The following is a 20,534-nucleotide window of genomic DNA, read 5'->3' on the forward strand; positions in this document are numbered from 1 at the left end:
TTTTTTTTTATTCGACTGGATGGCTAACGAGCATAGACCCTGATGATAAGAGATCACCACCGCCCATAGACATCTGCAACACCAGGGGTATTGCAGATGCGTTGCCAACCTAGAGTGCCAGTAATTTCACTGGCTGTCTTACTCTCCACGCCGAAACACAACAGTGCAAGCACTGCTGCCTCACGGCAGGTTTAGCGAGCAAGATGGTGGTAGCAATCCGGGCGGACCTTGCACAAGGCCCTACCACCTGCGAGTCTTGCCCTCAGATCAAATAAAGACTTTTTATTTTAAATCTTACTAAAGCTTTCGACTCGAGACTGGAGTAGTGAATTCAATAATTGCCCGTGATTATTGCATATCATTGACTTTTTAAAATCTAGCAATGTATGTCAAATTTGACACGCCTGACTTGCGCCTGACATATGCTAGAACCTATAACTCTGCTCATTGATAATTTATACAGCTTTTTATTCAGTGAAACATAAAAGATGAAGCCGAATCTGGACGAGCCATGCATGAGCGATCTGACGCTGCTCGTGAGCGTCGAGGATCTCATCAACTTGGCTATGGGCCCTCAGGATGTAAGGACACAATATTGTTTTAGCTGGCAGTCTACTGATGAAGCTTTCGAATCAGCTTGCAGCGCCAGTACTTCCGGACCGGTACTTTGGGATCTTCAAAAAACGAGCCAGCTCTTTTCAAAAAGGGGCGGCAACGCATTCTTTTTTAGGGTTCCGTAGCCAAAATGGCAAAAACGGAACCCTTATAGTTTCGCCATGTCTGTCTGTCTGTCTGTCCGTCCGCGGCTTTGCTAGAAATCTGTAACTTTGCACAAATACTCGTATATGCCGTACTTACTTGTGTGTACTTATGCCGACAAAATGGTACAATATAAAAATCTAATTTAATTGAAATCGAGCGCCCCCCCCCTCTAAAATCTAAACCGGTGGGTGAAAAAATTTGAAAAAATTCAGGATGAAACTTACCTACAAGGAAAACTATTAAGTTTTCTTGAGAATTATCAGTACTTTAAGAGTAAATTAAATAGCAGCCTAGGGTATAAAATATACCTAAACGTGGAATACTCGTATTCCGTACAAAATACGAAATCCTTAGAGAAATATTACTACTTAATTTTTTCGTAATGGCTACGGAAACCTATTTCAGGCGTGTCCGACACGCTCTTGGCCGGTTTTCAATTTATGTTGTAGGTGCTGTCCATGGTTAATTGCTTTTCATCAGGTGCGCCTGCTCGTTTTTTCCCCGATCGTAAAAAGCACAGTATAATTTGGAAGACTCACTTTTGTCTAAAGTCGAACGTTTATGTGCCCTGCATCCACCGGTTGCTCGTCACTCGCGATGACGTCGATCCGTCTTTGTTTTTAAATAAAAACTGACCAAGAGCGTGACGGACGCGCCCAAAGTAGGGTTCCGTAGCCATTACGAAATAATCAAGTAATATTTTTCTAAGGATTTCGCATTTTATACGGAATCTTACAAGTTTAGGTATATTTTATACCTTAGGCTGCTATTTAAGAACTATGTACTAATAATTCTCAAGCAAACTTAGCCGTTATAGTTTCCTTGAAAGTTTGATATACTTACTACCATCCTGATTTAAATTTTTTCCACCCACCGGTTTAGATTTTAGAGGGGGGGGGGAGGGACGCTTGATTTTAATGAAAATTTGTACTTTAAGGTTGAATATTTCGCAAAAAAATTAATGAGTCGATCCAACGATACCCCACACTATAGGGTTCGATGAGAAAAAAAAACCCCACTACGTCTATGGGAGGTACCCTAAAAAAATTTTTTTATTGTACAGTCAAGGGCAAGATATAGACACGGCCAAAATTACAAAAATATGTGTACACACGACTTTATGCACTTAACATTAAGGCCGTGTATTCATATTTTTGCAACTTTGGCCGTGTCGATATCTTTGCCCCTGACTGCTACCATTTTGTCGGCATAGTTTACATATATATATCCGTGCAAAATTACAGCTTTCTAGCATTGATAGTCCTTGAGCAAAGCCGCGTACGGACGGACAGACAGACAGAAACTATAAGGGTTCCGTTTTTGCCATTTTGGCTCCGGAACCCTAAAAACTGACCGTGATTGACCCCTATCTCACCTGATGTTAAGTAAATGTAAAGTGCAGATGAGGCCAAAGGTGTATCTCACCGGTCCAGTAACAGCCTATTCACTCTAGCCTTGAAGAGCCCTAGATTGTATTTATGCGGAAATACAGACGACGGGAGGGATTTCTATTCCTTAGCAGTTCGCATTATGAAAGATGAAGCAAACCGCTTGGTGCGGGCCAATGGAACACTGACTACATAAGGGTGAAGACGCTCCCACCGCCTGGAAGCCCGTTGGCAAAATGGAGATGGAGGAATTAGATGTAATTCCTGCGCACACACGAAAATGTATCCGGTAAAAAACACAGACAAGCAACTCTACGTCGGTGTTCGAGGCTCTGCAGCCTGTTCCCGATCAGCGGACTGACATCAAAGAGTCTGTTGTCAACGCTGCATCTTCGCCTTTTGGGAACCGTTTTCCCTAGCCGTTATAATGTTCTCCGAGCTATGTTGCCTGCACACTGCCACAGAATAGATAATAGTACACTGCGCACAGTGTGTATGCTGAGTAGGACCCGCAGGGCTACTACGAAACTCGAAACTCGAAGTTCGTGTCGTGCGGTCCCTCTGACACTTACGAGTATATATTTAACACGAGAGTGAGAGGAACGGTACGATACGAACTTCGAGTTTCGTAGTAGCCCTGCAGCTAGTCTTGGCAGTAGCAATGTAAAAACTTTGTTCTGGCAACCCTAAGAGCTTTTGCACACCGCGTTTTTTAAACGCGTCGTCGACGCGTTTTAGTGACGACGTAGACAGCGCGTTTCTCTTTTCATAAAGCTGCCATGCGACTCGCGTGTCGCGACTTCACGAAAAAAACCGCATTGAAACCGGTCCATTCGTTTGATAGCTACGATGCCACAGACAGAGAGACAGATATTGGCGTAAAAATTATAACACCCCGCTTTTTACGTAAGGGGTTAAAAAGAGATCGCTCGGTTTTTAGGGCAACGTGGTCGACTTCAAATTGATCCAAATGATCCTGCACATCCTGGCGCGTCAGATGCGCCTCTTGGAGCAGAAGGTGGTCCTCGAGGTGGGGGAGCTGCCTGTCCCCAAGAAGAAGGGGGAGAAGGGGGAGGCCGCCTCGTCGCAGTCCACCTCCGAGGAGTCCAAGAGGTCGGGTCGAGGGAAAAAGCGTGAAATTGAAGTCATCGACGAAGAAGGCGAGGGGCAGGTAAGACCCCAGTCAGTATCAGGTTGTCTAACAGATAGTATATGTGAGGCTCGTCGTGGCGATATTATTATTATTATTACTAGAGTTTACGCGTAAACTATTCGATCCGGTAGTTACAATTGAAATTCAGGGATTTTACAAAATTTCCCCTGGGTATTCCTATAATAATATATCGTGGTCTTCATTGTGGTTGTGTCAAGAACAACTGTACAAAATTTCATGACCTTAAACCCAGAGGGTTAAAATTTCAAGATTTTATCCCTATCTCGTGGGAATATTGGGATAAAAAGTAGCCTATATGTTATTCCAGACGTCCAGCTGTCTACGTACCACCTTTCATGACTCTAAGCGCAGCGGTTGTTATTTAGAGATTTTATCCCTAACCCGTTTGAATATCGGGATAAAAAGTATCCTATGTTTTAATCCAGGTTATAAACTAACTTTTAGTCGAATTCCATCCAAATCTGTCTAGCCGTTTCAGCGTGAAGAAGGAACAAACAAACTCACTCACTCACTCGCAAACTTTCACATTTATAATATTAGTAGGATTAGTAGGATTATGGATATGTAAACTATTGTTAAGGTTGTAAAGACGTGTTCAGATAGTTTCTGTGCAGCTCCGAAATATTTTAGTCACATGATATGATTTTTACTGTTGAAGTAGATATCATGGTCGGAGCCTTACGGAGCAGTATATGCACTTCAAATGGAAGTGCCAAAGGAGTTGTTTACACCAAATACGTGGTTATTTTTTACAGGAAAGGAGAGCTAGCGAAGACAGGGACACAAGTGCAGATAGAGGCAAAGGTCAAGGACCGGGAAAAGGTGCGGGAGGGAAAGCCGCAGACGGAGGCAAAAGTCCGGCAGGAGCCAAGGGCCCAGGGGGAGGCAAAGATCAAGGGGGAAAGGGCCAAGAGGGTGGGAAAGGCCAAGACGGCGGCAAGAGCCCAGGAGGAAAAGGTCCAGAGGGCAAAGGCCAAGATGGTGGCAAAAGTGCTGCTAGTGGGAAGGCACAGGAAGGAGGAAAAGGCCAGGAGGGTGGGAAAGGAAAAGACAAAGAGCAAGCAAAAGCGGATGCACAAGCTGAGGAGGCAAGTTTGGTAAAATAATTAAAGCAATTTTCGTGCTATTTTGTAGCCCTTCTTCATAGGAGCGGGGGCGTCGGGCAGCCGCCGAGTCGCGTGCTCCTGTTAAGAAGGGCTACGAAATAGCCCGAAACATGTCGAGCTAAACTCGATTTAAGACGTGAGTTATACGTTACAATTACATTTAATATGAGTGAGTCTCACGGTAGTTTTATGTTCAGAATCGTGCCTATTAAAAAAATTACAGCAGTTTCTGTATTCTTTAACAATTTTTATCATTTTGATTTTGAAGGCTACTAAAGATGGCAAGAAGGGGAAGAAAGGCCAGGATAAAGAAGAGGATGCTGGAAAACCTGGGAAGGTAGGTACAGTTGCCATACAAGGTTAACATCTCTATGGACTGAAAGCCCGAAATAAAAATTATGCACTCAATATCTATAATTTACAGATATAAAACACATCCACGTCTTGCTTTGTGTTTAAGGAGTAGAGAGAGAGAGAGCACTAGCGCAAGGCGGAATGCTTTGCTTCAGGCTTTAGTTCATAATAAAATTTACGAACTCCATTACATTTTTAGGGTTCCGTACCCGAAGGGTGACAAGGGTGACAGACGGAATCCTATTAATGTCACCACTCACAGGAATGTATCTCAAAAACAGAAATTACACAACTTAAACGTATAAATACGTAATGTGCATTTCTAATTGCTTTTACAGTCATCATCATCATCATCCCAGCCTATATACGTCCCACTGTAGGGCACAGGCCTCTCGGAATGAGAGGGCTTGGGCAGTAGTTCCCACGCGGGTCCAGTGAGGATTGGGAACGTCACACACACCGTTGATTTGCTTCGCAGGTTTGTTGTGCAGGTTTCCTCACGATGTTTTCCTTCACCGTTAAGCTCGTGGTAAATTTCAAATGTAATTCCGCACATAAATTTCGAAAAACTCAGAGGTGCGAGCCGGGGTTTGAACCCACGATCCTCTGCTTGAGAGGCCATAGGTCAAACCACTCGACCACCACGGCTCAGCACTGTTACAATAACAAATAATAAAATTAAATTAAAAATGAAAGGGGTCTCAACCAACAATTTGTACGCAACCCTCGGTGCGCGACAGACTCACTCTTGGCCGTTTCTTTACAGTAACCCTCTAGAATATCTTTTAACAAGTTGCTTCTTTTTCAGACTGGGATGAACGTAAAAGGTTTGCATTTTTGCAAGTACTTGTGAAGTATGTCTACTTTTGACAGATGCTAAATAAGTAATATATATACGTTTGTTTCCAATACAGAAGCCACAGGCCCTGATAAAGAGAAGGTGTTAGTCGGTAAGAAAACACCGTTATTATCATTACCTATTATATTAATCAAGAAACTAAATTGATTGATTGTTTGCGGACCTCCACATCATTTATTTTTTACTTTGTTACTTTTCTTACCATTTGACTTTGCTTTTCCGCTACAATATGAAGGGTCCACGGAAAGAACGTGTCTAGTCACCTAAGCAACTTTTTGTGTTATAGCGGTTTGAAAGTTAGTCATCACGAACACTTACTATGGTTACCATTTATTTAAAAGATAAAAAAATAGATTTTATATTGTTTTCAGATTATTTAATTCAGTGGTAAGTCATAGTACTTTGTGAGCTCTACATTTTGAGATTAAAATCTCAATTTTAAAAAAAGGTGACTAGGTATGTTCTTTCCGTGGACCCTTCATATTTTGTAATTTTGTTATTTTTAATAGAGATGGGAAAAACTAATCACTCGAAAGAAAAGATTGATATATTGTATCATTTACTCTCAGTAGCTTGCAGAACGAAACGTAAAAAGAAATATTGCCTTATATTTCTTATTCTTTTTCTCAAATCAGTTTCATGCTTGTAATTTGTATTCTCCTTCGATGTTTTTTGGTTGAAAATAAATGACAACTTAAAGATCATGACTTCTAACATCAAAATTTTGTCAGCCACCATCGCAAATAAGCAATATAAGGGTCTGTGCAAGTGAGCTAAACGATGAGCGAGTTCAGTGAACTGATAAGTATAGCTCTTTTGTGTAATATCATTCGTGAGCTACAAATTTCTAATTTTTAATTTGAACTAAATACATTATTATGTGTACCTATAGTATAACATTTTAAACTTTCGTGAATTTCAGTAATACTACTCGTAACGTGTGTTTTATCGTGATAAGTCCCGTTTGTAGTATTTTGACTATGTACCTATGTACCTATAGTGTTTTAGGCGTCAATTATTGTTGCTATTTTAATAACGTCTTTATGTTGCAGTTGAAAAAGGCCCAACGACGCGTGGACCTGGTACGTACTTATACTGCAGGTGGTAGGCCCTTGTGCAAGGTCCGCCCGGATTGCTACCACCATCTTGCTCGCTAATCCTGCCGTGAAGCAGCAGTGCTTGCACTGTCGTGTTTCGGCGTGGAGAGTAAGACAGCCGGTGAAATTACTGGCACTTGAGGTATCCCATCTTAGGCCTCTAGATTGGCAACGCATCTGCAATACCCCTGGTGTTGCAAATGTTTATGGGCGGTGGTGATCTCTTACCATCAGGAGACCCACTTGCTCGTTTGCCATCCAGTCGAATAAAAAAAAAAATACTAGAGTGTAGTATCATTTAACGTTTGTGGTACCTAAAGGGACCGGCATTCTTAATACCATCGCTGTTTATGTAGTGGGAGCAGCGGGGCAGCCGGCGCACTGCCGAGGTGGTGACGCCGCTGTCGCAGTTCGCAACTATCATTACATTTTTTTTCGACTGGATTGCAAACGAGCAGTGTGTCTCCTGATGGTAAGAGATCACCACCGCCCATAAACATCTGCAACACCAGGGGTATTGCAGACGCGTTGCCAACCTAGAGGCCCAAGATGGGATACCTCAAGTGCCAGTAGTTTCACCGGTTGTACTCTCACGAGGCTAACCCTTAACCTTAACCCTTGGCTGGACTTGTCCGTGAAAAGCCAAATTAAAATGGGACACCTGCCGAGCCGAGCTGCCCCCTGTACTTAGGTACCACCTAAACTTACAAGTCCTAAAACTCGACATAATTGTTAACTTGCTCATTGAAAAAGTGACTTATTACGTGGATTTTTAGCACTAACCGCCTCACGCAGCGCTGCAGGGCTACTACGAAACTCGAAACTCGAAGTTCGTATCGTACCGTCCCTCTCGCTCTCGTATTAAATAGTATAAGTGTCACAGGGACCGCACGACACGAACCTCGAGTTCAGAGTTTCGTAGTAGCCCTGCTGCTCTATTAGGCATCGTTTCGAACAGAGATGTGTGATGGTAGCTGAGCGATGCGAAAATGTGTTGGGCTACTACGAAACTTGCAAATCGAAGTTCGTATCGCACCGTCCCTTTCACTCGCGTTAAGCTATACTAAACCTAAGGGTCTATTGCGTAACGTTTCTGACACTCGCGATCACAATCAATTATCGCATACAAAAACTGTCATTATATTGTGATTGCGAGTGTCAGAAACTTTACATAATTAGCCTTGTTTGTTTTTGATGTACGGGTCTCATGTCGTTGCCGCGGTAAGCATTGACATCCGATATAACTTCCGTTTCAAAAGTAACGGAACCGGAACCGAAACGGATGTTTAATATCAAACGGAAGTACCGACTTAACGGAAACGGAATCGGAGCTCCGTAACATACTTGGTGGAAACGAATGAAGCACCCGCGCGAGTCAGCGGAGGCTCTAACAGCATCGTTATGCAGGCCATGGTACCATCAGCCAAATATGTGGTCGCACCCTCGAGTTGTTAATCGTTTGCATGTCACAAAACATTAATGCAATAGACGTGTCTGTCAACTTGAAAGTTCGACTTTGCGCGAGCATTTGCAATTTGGCCCGCTGCCGCCGACTAAGTCGTGGTATGAAACAACTTTGCAAATGTAAGCAAGACTTAAAGCTTGGCTTGGGGCTACTCGTTACGGATACTTTTCAGGCCATGCAGGTAAATCAGGCCAATTATGTTATCTACCACCCTAGAATTGTTTATGACATTTGCATGCCACAATGGTGAAATATGTGAACCAAATTGTCTTTTAATTAACACCTCTTGACCATATTCAAGCGAAATAAAGTTATTTGTATTTGTATTTGTTTGATAGGAACTTGTTTAAAAATTGATAGACAACTTATTTGGCCACCACGTATTCAAGAAAATCAACGAGTAGGAGCGACTGACCAGATACAAACTCATCAATCAAGGCATGACTCGCCCTGGTGCCTGGCGCCTAGATGGCTCAGGCTCTGCTGTAGTGGTGTTTGTGGGTGGCAGGTGTCGGCGCGAGTGCAAGCGGCGGAGCAGGCGCTGGCGCGGCTGGGGGGGCTGCTGACGCAGCTGGCGGCCGCCGGCGCCATCCCCGAGGACGCCGTCGCGCGCGCCGCCGCCCTCAGCTTCAGCAAGGACGCTGAAGTCGGCGGGGACGTGAGCACTATAAATCAATATGTAGCCCGTGACTCTGTCCTATGCTCGGGATTTCCATGCGGGATAGAATCAGAAATAATAATATCCACAGTAGAACTAAGGTTACCGATACCGACATAGCTTGTAGAATTGCGAAACTGAAGTGGCAGTGGGCGGGGCTCATTGGTCGCAGGACTGATGGCCGATGGGTCAGAAGGTTCTTGAATGGCGTCCGTGAACCGGGAGACGAGCTGTCGGTAGGCCTCCAACAAGATGGAGCGACGACCTGGTTAAGATCGTGGGATCGCGGTGGATGCGGAAAGCACAAGACCGGTCTGAGTGGAGCGACTTGGGCGAGGCTTATGTCCAGTAGTGGACGTCTTTCGGCTGACGTGATGATGATGATGATCCACTGCTTAAGAGGCCATCGGTAAACACTAGTCTACCACAGCTTTTAAACTGCCCTTTAACTGATTCGGAAAAGAATTATGCTCACGTCAAAAGAGAGAAAAAGACGTCGACCGGCTCAGCTCCTGTCGACGAACTAAGCCGACTGACGTCGAGACGTTCAAGGTGAGACAGTCGACTGTTGACCACAGGGGATGCCGAGCACGGCTTCCAAGTCAGTGGGCATCCACCCGTCGGCCAAGGATTTCGGTGCGGAGGCGGGCCGCCGGCAGTCCCGCGCCTCCACGCGCCCTTCCACGGCCTCGCGGGCCTCTGCTCCCGCCATGCCCGTCACACACCCTGAGTTGTCGTTAGTAATGTTTCACTATTTAATACGAGAGTGAGAGGGACGGTACGATACGAACTTCGATTTTTCAATTTCGTAGTAACCCCTCGTAATGTAAAACAACTTGACGTGCAAATCTAATCTATATTTAGTGAAATTAACAAGGACAACTCACGTCTTGATATGAATCGAATTTAGCTCGTCACGTTTCGGGCTAATCTCAATGGCTTCTAATAATAATGGTTAATGGCAATAAAATAAGGGTCCGAAACATGTCGAGCTAATCTCGATTAAGACGCGAGTTATCCGGGTTTGTTTCACTAAAAATCGCACGGTAGTAAACTACCGGGTAGTTTCATGTTCAAAGTCTAAACTATGTCGCAGCGACGCGCTGGTGAGTCTCCGCGAGGATCTGACGAAGGAGGCGCAAAAGCTGATCTCGAAGGCCACGACAGCAGCCGAGGGAGCCGTCAGCACCGCTAAGGCTGTCGGTTAGAGCAACTGTAAAGACAGACAGATAAACACGCCCAGCTCGTGTCGGGACAAAATTGTGTTTATACTTTGTCCAAGTCATTGGGTCGAAATTATTTTCGTTGTCTTGTTTTGGTCCCAAAGTGGCAGAGTAAAGTTTTTTGTATGGGAAATAGTGACATTTTTAATTTTTCTGTACTTAATATTAGTGAGATAAACTCATTTGATGACGAGATTGCGCTGAGTTTATCACGTTGGTCGGCGTCCTTACTCGGTATGGGTACTGGCAGAATACCAGCGCTGCGGCTTACCGCAGCACAATGCTGAGCCAGCGCCTGTTCTTCAGTGCATCACATGGCTTCTCATTTATGTGTCTGATCTATTTGTTAGTTTTATTACTCTTTAGTTACTATCTATCTATTTACATTAAGAAAGACAAACAATGGCACAGCTTTTTTTTTATTTGTTAGAAGACAAATTATCTCGTATGGTCTGAACAGAATCAATGCGACGAAAATAATTTTTGATCCGGTTATTGTGTATTATACCCATGCAAAATTGCAGTTTTTCAGTGCTAACTGTCTCTAAGCTTAGCCGCGGACGGACGAACACTTTTCTACCTTGTCGCTTTCACTTTGTGTTTGAACTTTGTGTGTATTTGACAGCGGAAAAGTTGGACGTAGCGGTGAAGCTGAACGAACGCATCAGCAACCTCTACTCCTTAGTGGGCGACTACTCGGAACAGCTGTCTGGGTTCGACGCTGGCCTTACCACGCAGGTGAGGGTTCCTGTACCCTAACTCTAATCATTTTAAAAACATTTATTGTGTGTTTTAGTGCTTCGCGCTAAAACGGCTGGACGGATTTGGGTGGATGGATGGAGGTGGGATAGGCTACTATTTATCTCGATATTCCACAGGATCGAGACAAAATCTCAAAATCTCATCCGCTCTGTCACAAAATTTCACAATGTCACAGTCACAAAATTTGGCACTGTTTTTTGTAATGCAACGTCAATAAAGACCACGATGTAATTCCCGCGGAAAACTTGCAAAATCCCGGAGTTTCAATCCCTAATGATTAACGCAAAGCCACGAATAAACAGTAGTATTCAATAAAAAAACACAATTAAATTATTTTTAGATGCAAAGCTTTCAAGAGCAGATGGTGCAGATGCGTGCCGACCTGCGCGGCGGGCTAACGCAGCTGGAGAATGCAAACGCCAACGCCGAGACCGCTGGTAAGCTGAACTGGTTCATCATCATCACCATGTTCATCATCCCAGCTAGAGTCCCAGGGCACAGCCTCTCAGAATGAGGGCTTCGGTCGTTCCCACGCGGGCTTAGTGCGGACTGGGACTTGGGATTTGTTTAGTTATTTAATAAACTACAAATAAATTATTAATTATTAGGAATGGAATTCGCTCCCGTCGTCTGTATTTCCGGATAAATACAATCTAGGGCTCTTCAAGGCTAGAGTGAATACTCGTAGGCTTTATGGTATGGTAGGTTTTATGTTCTATTAGTACTCTTTTATAGCCTTTACTACATAATAGGAGCGGCTTTCGAAATGTGGTTTGGTCTTGATTGCAGCGGTGATGGAGTTGACTGAGCGCTACGAATTACTTGTTGCGGACCTGGAACAGACTATGCAGGGGCACCAGGCGCTCACTGGCTTCCAACAGCTGCTCGGAGCGGACCTTAGGGTGAGTGCTGACCGCGACCATTATAGCAAGACAGGCCTGGACGGGGGAGCAGACTGGGGTGCACGCTCCGACAATTCTAATTGACTCAGGACCTACATCGATCAACTTCCTATGAACCTCCAAAGCAGGTATGCACAGACCGCGGCCCGCTGTAAGTAGATGCTCGCCAACGACCTAATGTCTCGAAATAGTGTAAACCTAGCGAAATTATGATAATTTCAGTTGTGTTTATTTGCTGTGGCCCGTCTTTAGCTCATGATTTGTCCGAGTGGCCCCTGGTCCTAATAAGTCTGTGCATCACTGCTCCAAAGGTTCGGTGGATGAGCCCATCGTTGTACGTTATAACCATATCAGTGGCGTAGCGTAGTGGGGGCGAGGGGGGAAGCCCACGCCACTGAACCTTATAACCATAGGTAATCCTGAAAAATATTTATAGGGAGTGTTCAGTCAGACCAACCTTAAGTCTGCTGAAATTTCTGGTTAGATTTTAGACAGTGCTTGTCTTCATGTGGTCGTCAAGTGCTAACATGTATGTTTGTCAGTCTCTAGTGGCGTGCGTGGAGATGCTGCGCGAGCAGAAGGCGGATCGCGATGAGGTCCTCGATGGCTTGAGAGACAAGGTTTGACAACTTACCTTTCTAAAGTTTCAGTTGCTAGAGTAATTTGTAATTGTAAGCAACATTAATTGCGTATACCTATACAGTAGTATCTTGGCATAGAGAGTGTGTGTAGGTAATTTAAAGTTCCACTTCCACTACCACCTATTTTTGCTGTTGATTGTATGACAATCAAGAGTAATTATTTTTATGTTTCTCTGTCGGCATCTTTAGGTACTGCTTTATTTGAAATCTGTTTCACAAAAAATAATAATAATGTAATATATTGTTTTCTTTGTCGAGGAATATTTAACAATTAAGTATTGTGGTTAGTAATGAGAAATGAACCCAACTAAAACTGTCATCATCCAGGCTTTATAGGAATTACAAGAAAGCGCGGGAGCAACTAGCCACATCACATTTTAATAAGTCATCGCCATACGAAATGCGTAATTGTCGTTTTATAATTCTAGGTTTGATGGCTATTTTCTTATGGGATTCGATGGAGTGACCGTAATTTTTTATTCAGGCGGATAACACTCGGCTAGCGGGCCTTCTGCGGCAGGAGGAGTTCGAAGAAGCGCGCAAAGAGCTGGAGCGCCGTCTGGACGTCTGCCACGACAAGTTCCACCGCCAGGAGCTGGTCTGGATGGTGAGTAGGGTTCAGGCCTGATAGTTCCGGCAGGGGTCGCGGAAGCGTGTCGCATAAACGTCTGCTAAGATAAATGTTCTATGGGCTGCAGGTTGAGTAGATGATGTGATTGATGAGGTTTCAGGGCTGATAGATCCAGCAGGGGTCACGGAAGGAGATGGAGCATCACATACACGTCTGCTAAAAGGTATCCTGAAGGTTTTCCAATGAGGCCGAAATTGTTCGGATCATTTTCTTACGATCATGTTTAAATCATGTTTATGTTTAGAACGCACAAGATCTCGTTCACAGTAAGACCCTGTCCCTTTTGCAACAGATCCCTGTTGTTAATTATTCTTTCGCCAAAGGTTCTACTCTAAACTTACTGATCCTGACTATGGTCATGCCGTGTCATGTTGAGCTCGACAGAATCAAAGTTAAAGCTGTGACAAAAACATTATAATTGCAGACAGCGGTGAAGGACCTGTCGGATGTGTCGCAGACGAAGGCGGAGCTGATGGAGCTGCTGAAGATGCGTGAGGAGTCCACGGCGCAGCTGGAAGACCTGCATCGCAAGGTCAAGAAGCTGGAGCTCGTGCTGGGAGAGCCCAAGGTAACACTACTTTTTCAACATCATTCTAGTTGTCGTTCTAAGGGGGAGGCTTTTGGTCAGCAGCGGACGTCTTCCGGCTGATGATGATGATGAAAACTAGTTGTAGACGACAGAATATTTGATATGTCAGTAACCCTCTTTATACCCCTAAAAGGGTCATACTCAAATGGTCATGGTCATGGAGGAATACGTGCGGTTTTTAATGGGTAAGCTCTACGTAAAAGAGCTCTTCTGTTTCTCCGAACAGACCTGGGTGTTTAAGGTGCATTTTCCATAGGCACCATAAAAACAAGTGGTTTGGTTAGTGAGTATGAGCCTAAAGGTCTCAGGTTCGAAGTCGAAAGTTGGTAAAGGTACTTAGCAGTTTATGATACCTTCTTTAAAGGCCGGCAACAGACCAGTGACTCTCCTTGAGTTTTTAGTAGGTACTCATTTCCCATCACATGACGCGCATGCTCGTTTTCGTCCCTCAAAACAAAAACATGTTTCGTGAAGTGAACATTTGTGTTGGGCAACCTGAAGAGTGAGAAACATCAGTCTGGTTCTTCGGACTTCGGATGCAGTGGAGTGGACCTAACCTTTATCAGTTATCATGGACGTCAGAAAAAACATTGATTTGGTTCATGGTTGGTTGTCCCAGGCGGCGGTGCTGACGCGTCAGCTGGCCCGCGGCGCGGTGTGCGCGGCGTGCCTGGTGCCGGCGCTGATGGACCCCGCGGACGCCAGCAGCGGGCAGCCGCCGCTGCTGCCCGGCGCGCTGCCCGCGCCCGTCGGGGAGCCCTGCCAGGTCGAGTGGAAGCCCGACCCGCCGCCCGACCTCAGGTATGGCGTGCCCAGGTGCAGTGCCTCAGGTGCAATGGGATCTTTTCTTTTCGCCGAATTTCTTTCACCGAATGATTCATTTCGCAACTGTTCGTATGGCCGAACTATTTTTTTTTCTGAAATTGTAAACTATCCAGGATATGTTTCAAGACTATTTTGTAGAACCTTATAGGCTAGGTTAGGTTAGTTTTATAACAGTCCTGAAGTACCTACTTACATTAAAAAAAGGATCGTTCTTGCATATCAACGGCTGAAAGGAGAAATTGACTAAGCGATATTTTTGTGAAAATTTTGAGACAGCTCAAACGACAGTGCCTTTAAACAATGTCGCTTAGTCAATTTCTCCTTTCAACCGTCGATAGGAAAGTTGGTGAACGAATCACTTGGGAAAAAAATTCGCCGAGAAATTAGAGAACCCATGCGGCATGTACGTAAGTGTAGCGGTGACGTTATTGTGCAAAAGTACATAATGCACGAGGCAAGCGTCAACGCCCATTGGTTGTGGGTGACTGTCACATGCGTACAAATGAACGTCCAGCTTTACACATATGTGCCGCGGGCTGTAGCATTTCGAGTTTGAAGACATTTAAGTTTGTTTCGGCGCTCACCTACTGAGCTAATGAGTGCATAAGATCAAACCGTGGTAATATAGTGGCTTAGCCTATGGCCTTTCAAATAGGCAATGTTTTTTCAAAGAAAGAAAGAAAATTAAGATTAGTTTTTTTGGAATCTTTTTTTTGTATTTTTTATTTCAATTCCAAATTTTTACTTTTACGGTCATGCCGTAAAACCTAAATTGAAAATACAAACTGAAATATAGATGCACAGAAAAACCAGAAAAATAAGATCAGAACGCATATATACGCATATATGCGGTATAGCACGCGTTACGGAATACCGAGGACCTGGGTTCGATTCCCAGTGCTGGTCTTATTTTTCTGGTTTATCTGTGCATCTATATTTCAGTTTGTATTTTCAAAGAGAGAAAACATTTATTACTTTTTATATTTATCACACACAATTCAATCTTACTGCTCATTTTGCACGAATTTTCTTTATATAACGTAAATGAAGACCACGGTGTTTCTTTAGAATTCTCTTGGGAATATAGTATCCCTGTATTTTAATTCATTTGCGTAATTTCATGTTTTACGCCAAAGCTGTAATGATTCTTGCCGCATATATACCGTAAACTGCTTCAAAATTGCCCTCTGGCCCCAACATTGCCTGATTCGATTTATAGTCGATAACTTAGTACCCTTTAGGTTTTTAAACTTTTATCCCCCCGTAATAATAATTCCCTTGTAGGTAAAAGCTTAAAACCTATAAGAGTGCTAAGTTATCGACTCTAAGAATCAGGCAATGTTGGGGCCAGAGGGCAAAGTTAAAGCAGTTTACGGTACTTCGTTTTTTTAGCATTAGAAAAAGGGTAAACAAATCTTGACGAGTCTTCTTATTGAAAAACTTAAAAAAAACAGTAGGTAACTATTAAAGTATTTACATTTATGTCCTTGCTAATTGATACATTTTTTTTATTTGACTGGATGGCAAACGAGCAAGTACTTACTACTACTGGATTACTGGCACTTGAGGTATCCCATCTTAGGCCTCGAGGTTGGCAACGCATCTGAAATACCCCTGGTGTTGCAGATGTTTATGGGCGGTGGTGATCTATTACCATCAAGAGACCTACTTGCTCGTTTGCCATCCAGACAAATAAAAAAAAGTACAACCTAGAGGCCTAAGATGGGATACCTCGAGTGCCAGTAATTTCACCGGCTGTCTTACTCTCCACGCCGAAACACAACAGTGCAAGCACTGCTGCTTCACGGCAGGATTAGCGAGCAAGATGGTGGCAGCAATCCGGGCGGACCTTGCACAAGGTCCTACCACCTGCAAACATATTTTTGCTGTGACTTATTTATCAAAAGTGTTAACCTTCTATCTAATGCTAAAAAAAAACGAAGTATAGTACGAGGCCTAATGCTGCTACGGGCGTGTTTTCAGGACGCACATGTGTCGCCGCTGGGTGGGCGGGTCGCACACGCTGCTGACGTTCGCGAAGCGCGCGCAGGCCGGCGCTGCGCCTGCGCATGAAACGCCCGTCAGCAAATATGTCGGCGTCGGGGCCGACGGACGGGTAAAGTTTTACTCCTCACTTGCTCTGTACAGATGTAGGAGGCCAGGATTTTGATGACTACCAAACACCAGCAGGCTCCCACCTCCCACTAGGTGGACCGATGACAGCGAGAGTTGCGGGTGTCACCACTCCTAGCGCCATATAGTAAAAGCAACCGACGCAAAAAGTGTGTCTGTCTGTCTGTCTGTGGCACCGTAGCTCTTAAACGGGTGGACCGATTTGAATGCTGTTTTTTATTTGAAAGCAGGTTTTCTAGCAATGGTTCTTGGACATGTTTCATAAAAATCGGTTTCTTTGAAGTGACAAAGTCGGGGGGGGGGTTCCAACTTATTGTTGGTTAGGTTATTGTGATATCGCTTTGTTACATTACTGTATCGTCACCGGACTTACAGAAGGACTTATGCCAAATTTTAGCGGAATCGGATACCAACAAGTGGTCGAAAAATACATACAGGTTGATTCGGGAACAAAAAGTATTAAATTATTTACGAAGTGTATGATCACTGCAATTATCAAGAGTGTGGGAGTTTTACTTAAATGTAATTGAGAACGGTCCATTATCTATAAATTAACAGTACAGTTGATCCTGCTCTAAATTTAAAATTTGCATACTATTTTTCGGCCACTTCTTGGTATCCGATTGCGCTGAACGAACTGTGCAATTAAAATAAAAGCTTGCAAAAATGATTGAGTTATAGTTACTAATTTTTTTATGTTGCTATTATGTATTTCATCTACTGTCTGAATGTGCGTTGCAGCTGTACCAGATGGAGACAGAGATGCAGCCCTGCTTGGAGTGCAACTCGCCGGAGGGGAGGGCGGCGCCCGGGACGCCCGCTACGCCCGACGAGGGCGCCGGGGACGGCCAGAACAAAGGTCAACTAGGATTTTACGACACTTTAAGCCGGGTAACAATGCGAGTAAAATCACACGAGACAATATACTCGTATTGTGGACCTTGAAGAATTAATCACTGTTGGGTTTCGTTGTTGATATACCCTAAATAATTTAGAATTAGTTTGTAGCCACTTGAAATCATCCCTATCTCCCTTCTTTTCACCCATGCACACGTGTAGATCGTGTCTTCTCTGTCACACAACCGTGTGACTTCTATGCAACAGCAGCGCCTCTAGCGGTTGTTTTAAAATACCACTCTTTTCAATTTGCAACGATTCGATACGAGCTGCTGTGCGCGTGCTCTCATGAAAAATAGTAGATTGTACAACAAGAGCATAAAACGAGCCATTTTACCCAAAACGTTCATATAGCCACCCGAGGCGGTACGGCGAGGGTGGATAGACACGTCGAGGGGAAAATGGATTTAATGCTCGAGTTTTACCCTGCTTTTCACTTCGATGGCGAGGAAATGAAATAGCAACAGTAAAAACAATTGTTCACTCACTACGTAAATTTTATTTTTCATGCATTACTATATAATTATATTTTTTTCAGTTTTAGTGATTTATTTTGATTGATTTTTAGTTTTATATCAATAAAAAATGTATTAAAAAAATATAAAGAAACTTTTTTGTTTGTGGCTGTTGACACCTAATTACCTTGGTCTTAGACGAAGATTTTATTTTATGCACTAGTGCATAAAAAGTCATTTAATGTCGCCTAGATCCAGCATAAACACCAACTTTACGAGCATGAGAAGTGAAAATATATTTAAATCTCTGAAAACCCGTGTAATATCTTCGAAATATAGCTATAAATCCTTCATAAACTGTCTCTGTGTGTGAAATAAAAAGCTCCTTATGGGATATTCGACTGTCGTTTGTAAAAAAAATCTTGAATAAAATTCATAAAAAATTCTTACTTATTTACAAAGTACTATGATCCTATGTTGGTCGAAATAAAAATATTAATATTATTATTAAAATATTACGAGCCCCCTGTATAAGAATACGGCTCTAAATTACATTGCGACAAATGACATTACTTTCGTTCAAATCATTTGTGTCTGTTCTTGTGAATCAACTTCGACCGTTTTTTTAACCTATTTAATCTATGTTGTTAACAGATGCAAGAAACCGTACGAAGATCGCAGCAGTCGTGGACACGGCAAAAAAGGAGTAACTTTTTTTTTGTATCTGTTTTTTTTTTTAATAAATATGTATTATTCTTTTTCGTATTATTTAATTTGCCATACTCTGTTTTGGGTCCTAGTGTACCCAGAGTCCACTCGACTTCATTGATGGAACACGCATCATTCCAATTAATTATGAGGACATTATCGGAGGACATTTTGACATACGGGTTTTCTTGGTTCTTTTATATTATTTGATTGACTATGTATCTAATTGATTGGTACAGATGTTATTTTTCCGAGGTCCATATCAATAAATAAACTCATCATCATCCCAGCCTATATACGTCCCACTGCTGGGCACAGGCCTCCTCTCAGAACAAGAGGGCTTGGGCCATAGTTCCCACGCGGGCCCAGTGCGGATTGGGAACTTCGCACGCACCATTGAATCGCTTCGCAGGTTTGTGCAGGTTTCTTCACGATGTTTTCCTTCACCGCAAAGCTCGTGGTAAATTTCAAATGTAATTCCGCACATGAATTTCGAAAAACTCAGAGGTGCGAGCCGGGGTTCGAACCCACGACCCTCTGCTTGAGACGATAGGTCAAACCACTAGGCCACCACGGCTTCAAATAAATAAACTAGATAATTTTATCTTGTTTCTACTAAACGTGCACCAGAGCTACATTTCTGCGACATATATGGTAAAGTTCCGAGCCTGCCCTCCTGCACCTTCACATAAATGAAACAAATACTTTATTTCAATTACTGTTTAATTTGTAATAAATAAATAATTTACATTATCAGACAAGCACTATTTACAACTTACAGGCCTTCTAGTATAATTTAAATAAATAGAGTTTCTTATGTAGCTACTGATATAGTTATTAACTTATAAATATCGAATGTTGGAACTTGCTATGTTTATCGCACAGGTTTCTATCACCATGACAAATGCGTGGCCACGACAGCGTGTCGTCAGTGGCAGAGAGGGTGTAATCTGTTAGTTTGGCATACTCAAATAGAATTAAGAGAAACTTAAAAGTACTTAAACAAGAAAACAATTATTAATTTAGGTGAATAAATGATAGAATAAATAGTTATTTGGTAACAATAAATACACAATTGATGTGATAGAAGACTTAAAAATAATTAGCAGCTTAGGTGAATTTGGGTCATATAATTAGAAGTATAATGAATACATTAAGTAGCTTACATATATTGATTAACTATACCTACCAGGCACCGGATGTGTTTCAGAGTTATTTTTTAGACAGATTTTTAGGAACCATTACAATATGGCTGTCAATAACATTTTAGAGATGATTATACAGTAGCGGAATGAGGGCTATCGTTTTTTGTCTCACTAGATGGCGCACTGTTGCGTGAGGTTTTTAAGTATGGCTTTCAAAGTCTGTTATTACGGGCGTGAAAACAAAGTTTAGATTAAAATCATATTTAACACACCTTAAAACCGTACCTACCATAAAAATATCGAGCATGCCACAGTGTTGCATAGTCCCCGTTTTGTTCGGAAAAAGGGAGGACAAAGGTTTCCGAAAGACAAAACTGTCTCAAAACACAGACATTCATTGCCCCGGAACGCATATTTGCCATAATTAATTTCAGATATTGCAAAATATTCACAAAATTATTCTAATTATAAATAAACCCGCGTAGCTCACCCAAAAACTATGAGATTTGACATTTCGTAGACCTCACGCTACACTAGCGCCTCTAGTGGCGAATTCATACGCGATAGCCCTCATTGTGGATTTAATGTATAAGTACTGCATCGACATTACACACATTTGCGCGTTTTCTAATGTTTTTTCAAACGCGCATTTGCGTGTTTCGGTAACTCAAACCAGAGTAGATTTAATAAATATCTGCAGTAATATGTGTTAATACCAAGCTTTCAAAATTGGGGTAACAATATGGCTTCAGGATCTTTA

General features: G+C 42.8%; 1 protein-coding gene across 1 annotated transcript; it reads left to right on the top strand.

The window, feature by feature from the left end:
* Positions 1-430: 430 nt before the first annotated feature.
* Positions 431-18,643, top strand: LOC141429866 (uncharacterized). The gene is made up of 21 exons (XM_074090427.1): positions 431-581; positions 3,091-3,321; positions 4,080-4,421; positions 4,699-4,767; positions 5,593-5,611; positions 5,699-5,734; positions 6,696-6,725; positions 7,097-7,149; positions 8,714-8,863; positions 9,442-9,599; positions 9,960-10,066; positions 10,712-10,824; positions 11,189-11,285; positions 11,638-11,750; positions 12,293-12,370; positions 12,876-12,998; positions 13,447-13,590; positions 14,231-14,412; positions 16,420-16,552; positions 17,311-17,428; positions 18,576-18,643. Exons 1-21 carry the CDS (start codon positions 489-491, stop codon positions 18,629-18,631), a joined length of 2,445 nt encoding a protein of 814 aa, XP_073946528.1. The 5' UTR covers positions 431-488; the 3' UTR covers positions 18,632-18,643.
* Positions 18,644-20,534: the final 1,891 nt, after the last annotated feature.

This window comes from Choristoneura fumiferana, chromosome 7 (assembly GCF_025370935.1).
Source record: "Choristoneura fumiferana chromosome 7, NRCan_CFum_1, whole genome shotgun sequence".
In the NCBI taxonomy this organism is placed as follows: domain Eukaryota; kingdom Metazoa; phylum Arthropoda; class Insecta; order Lepidoptera; family Tortricidae; genus Choristoneura; species Choristoneura fumiferana.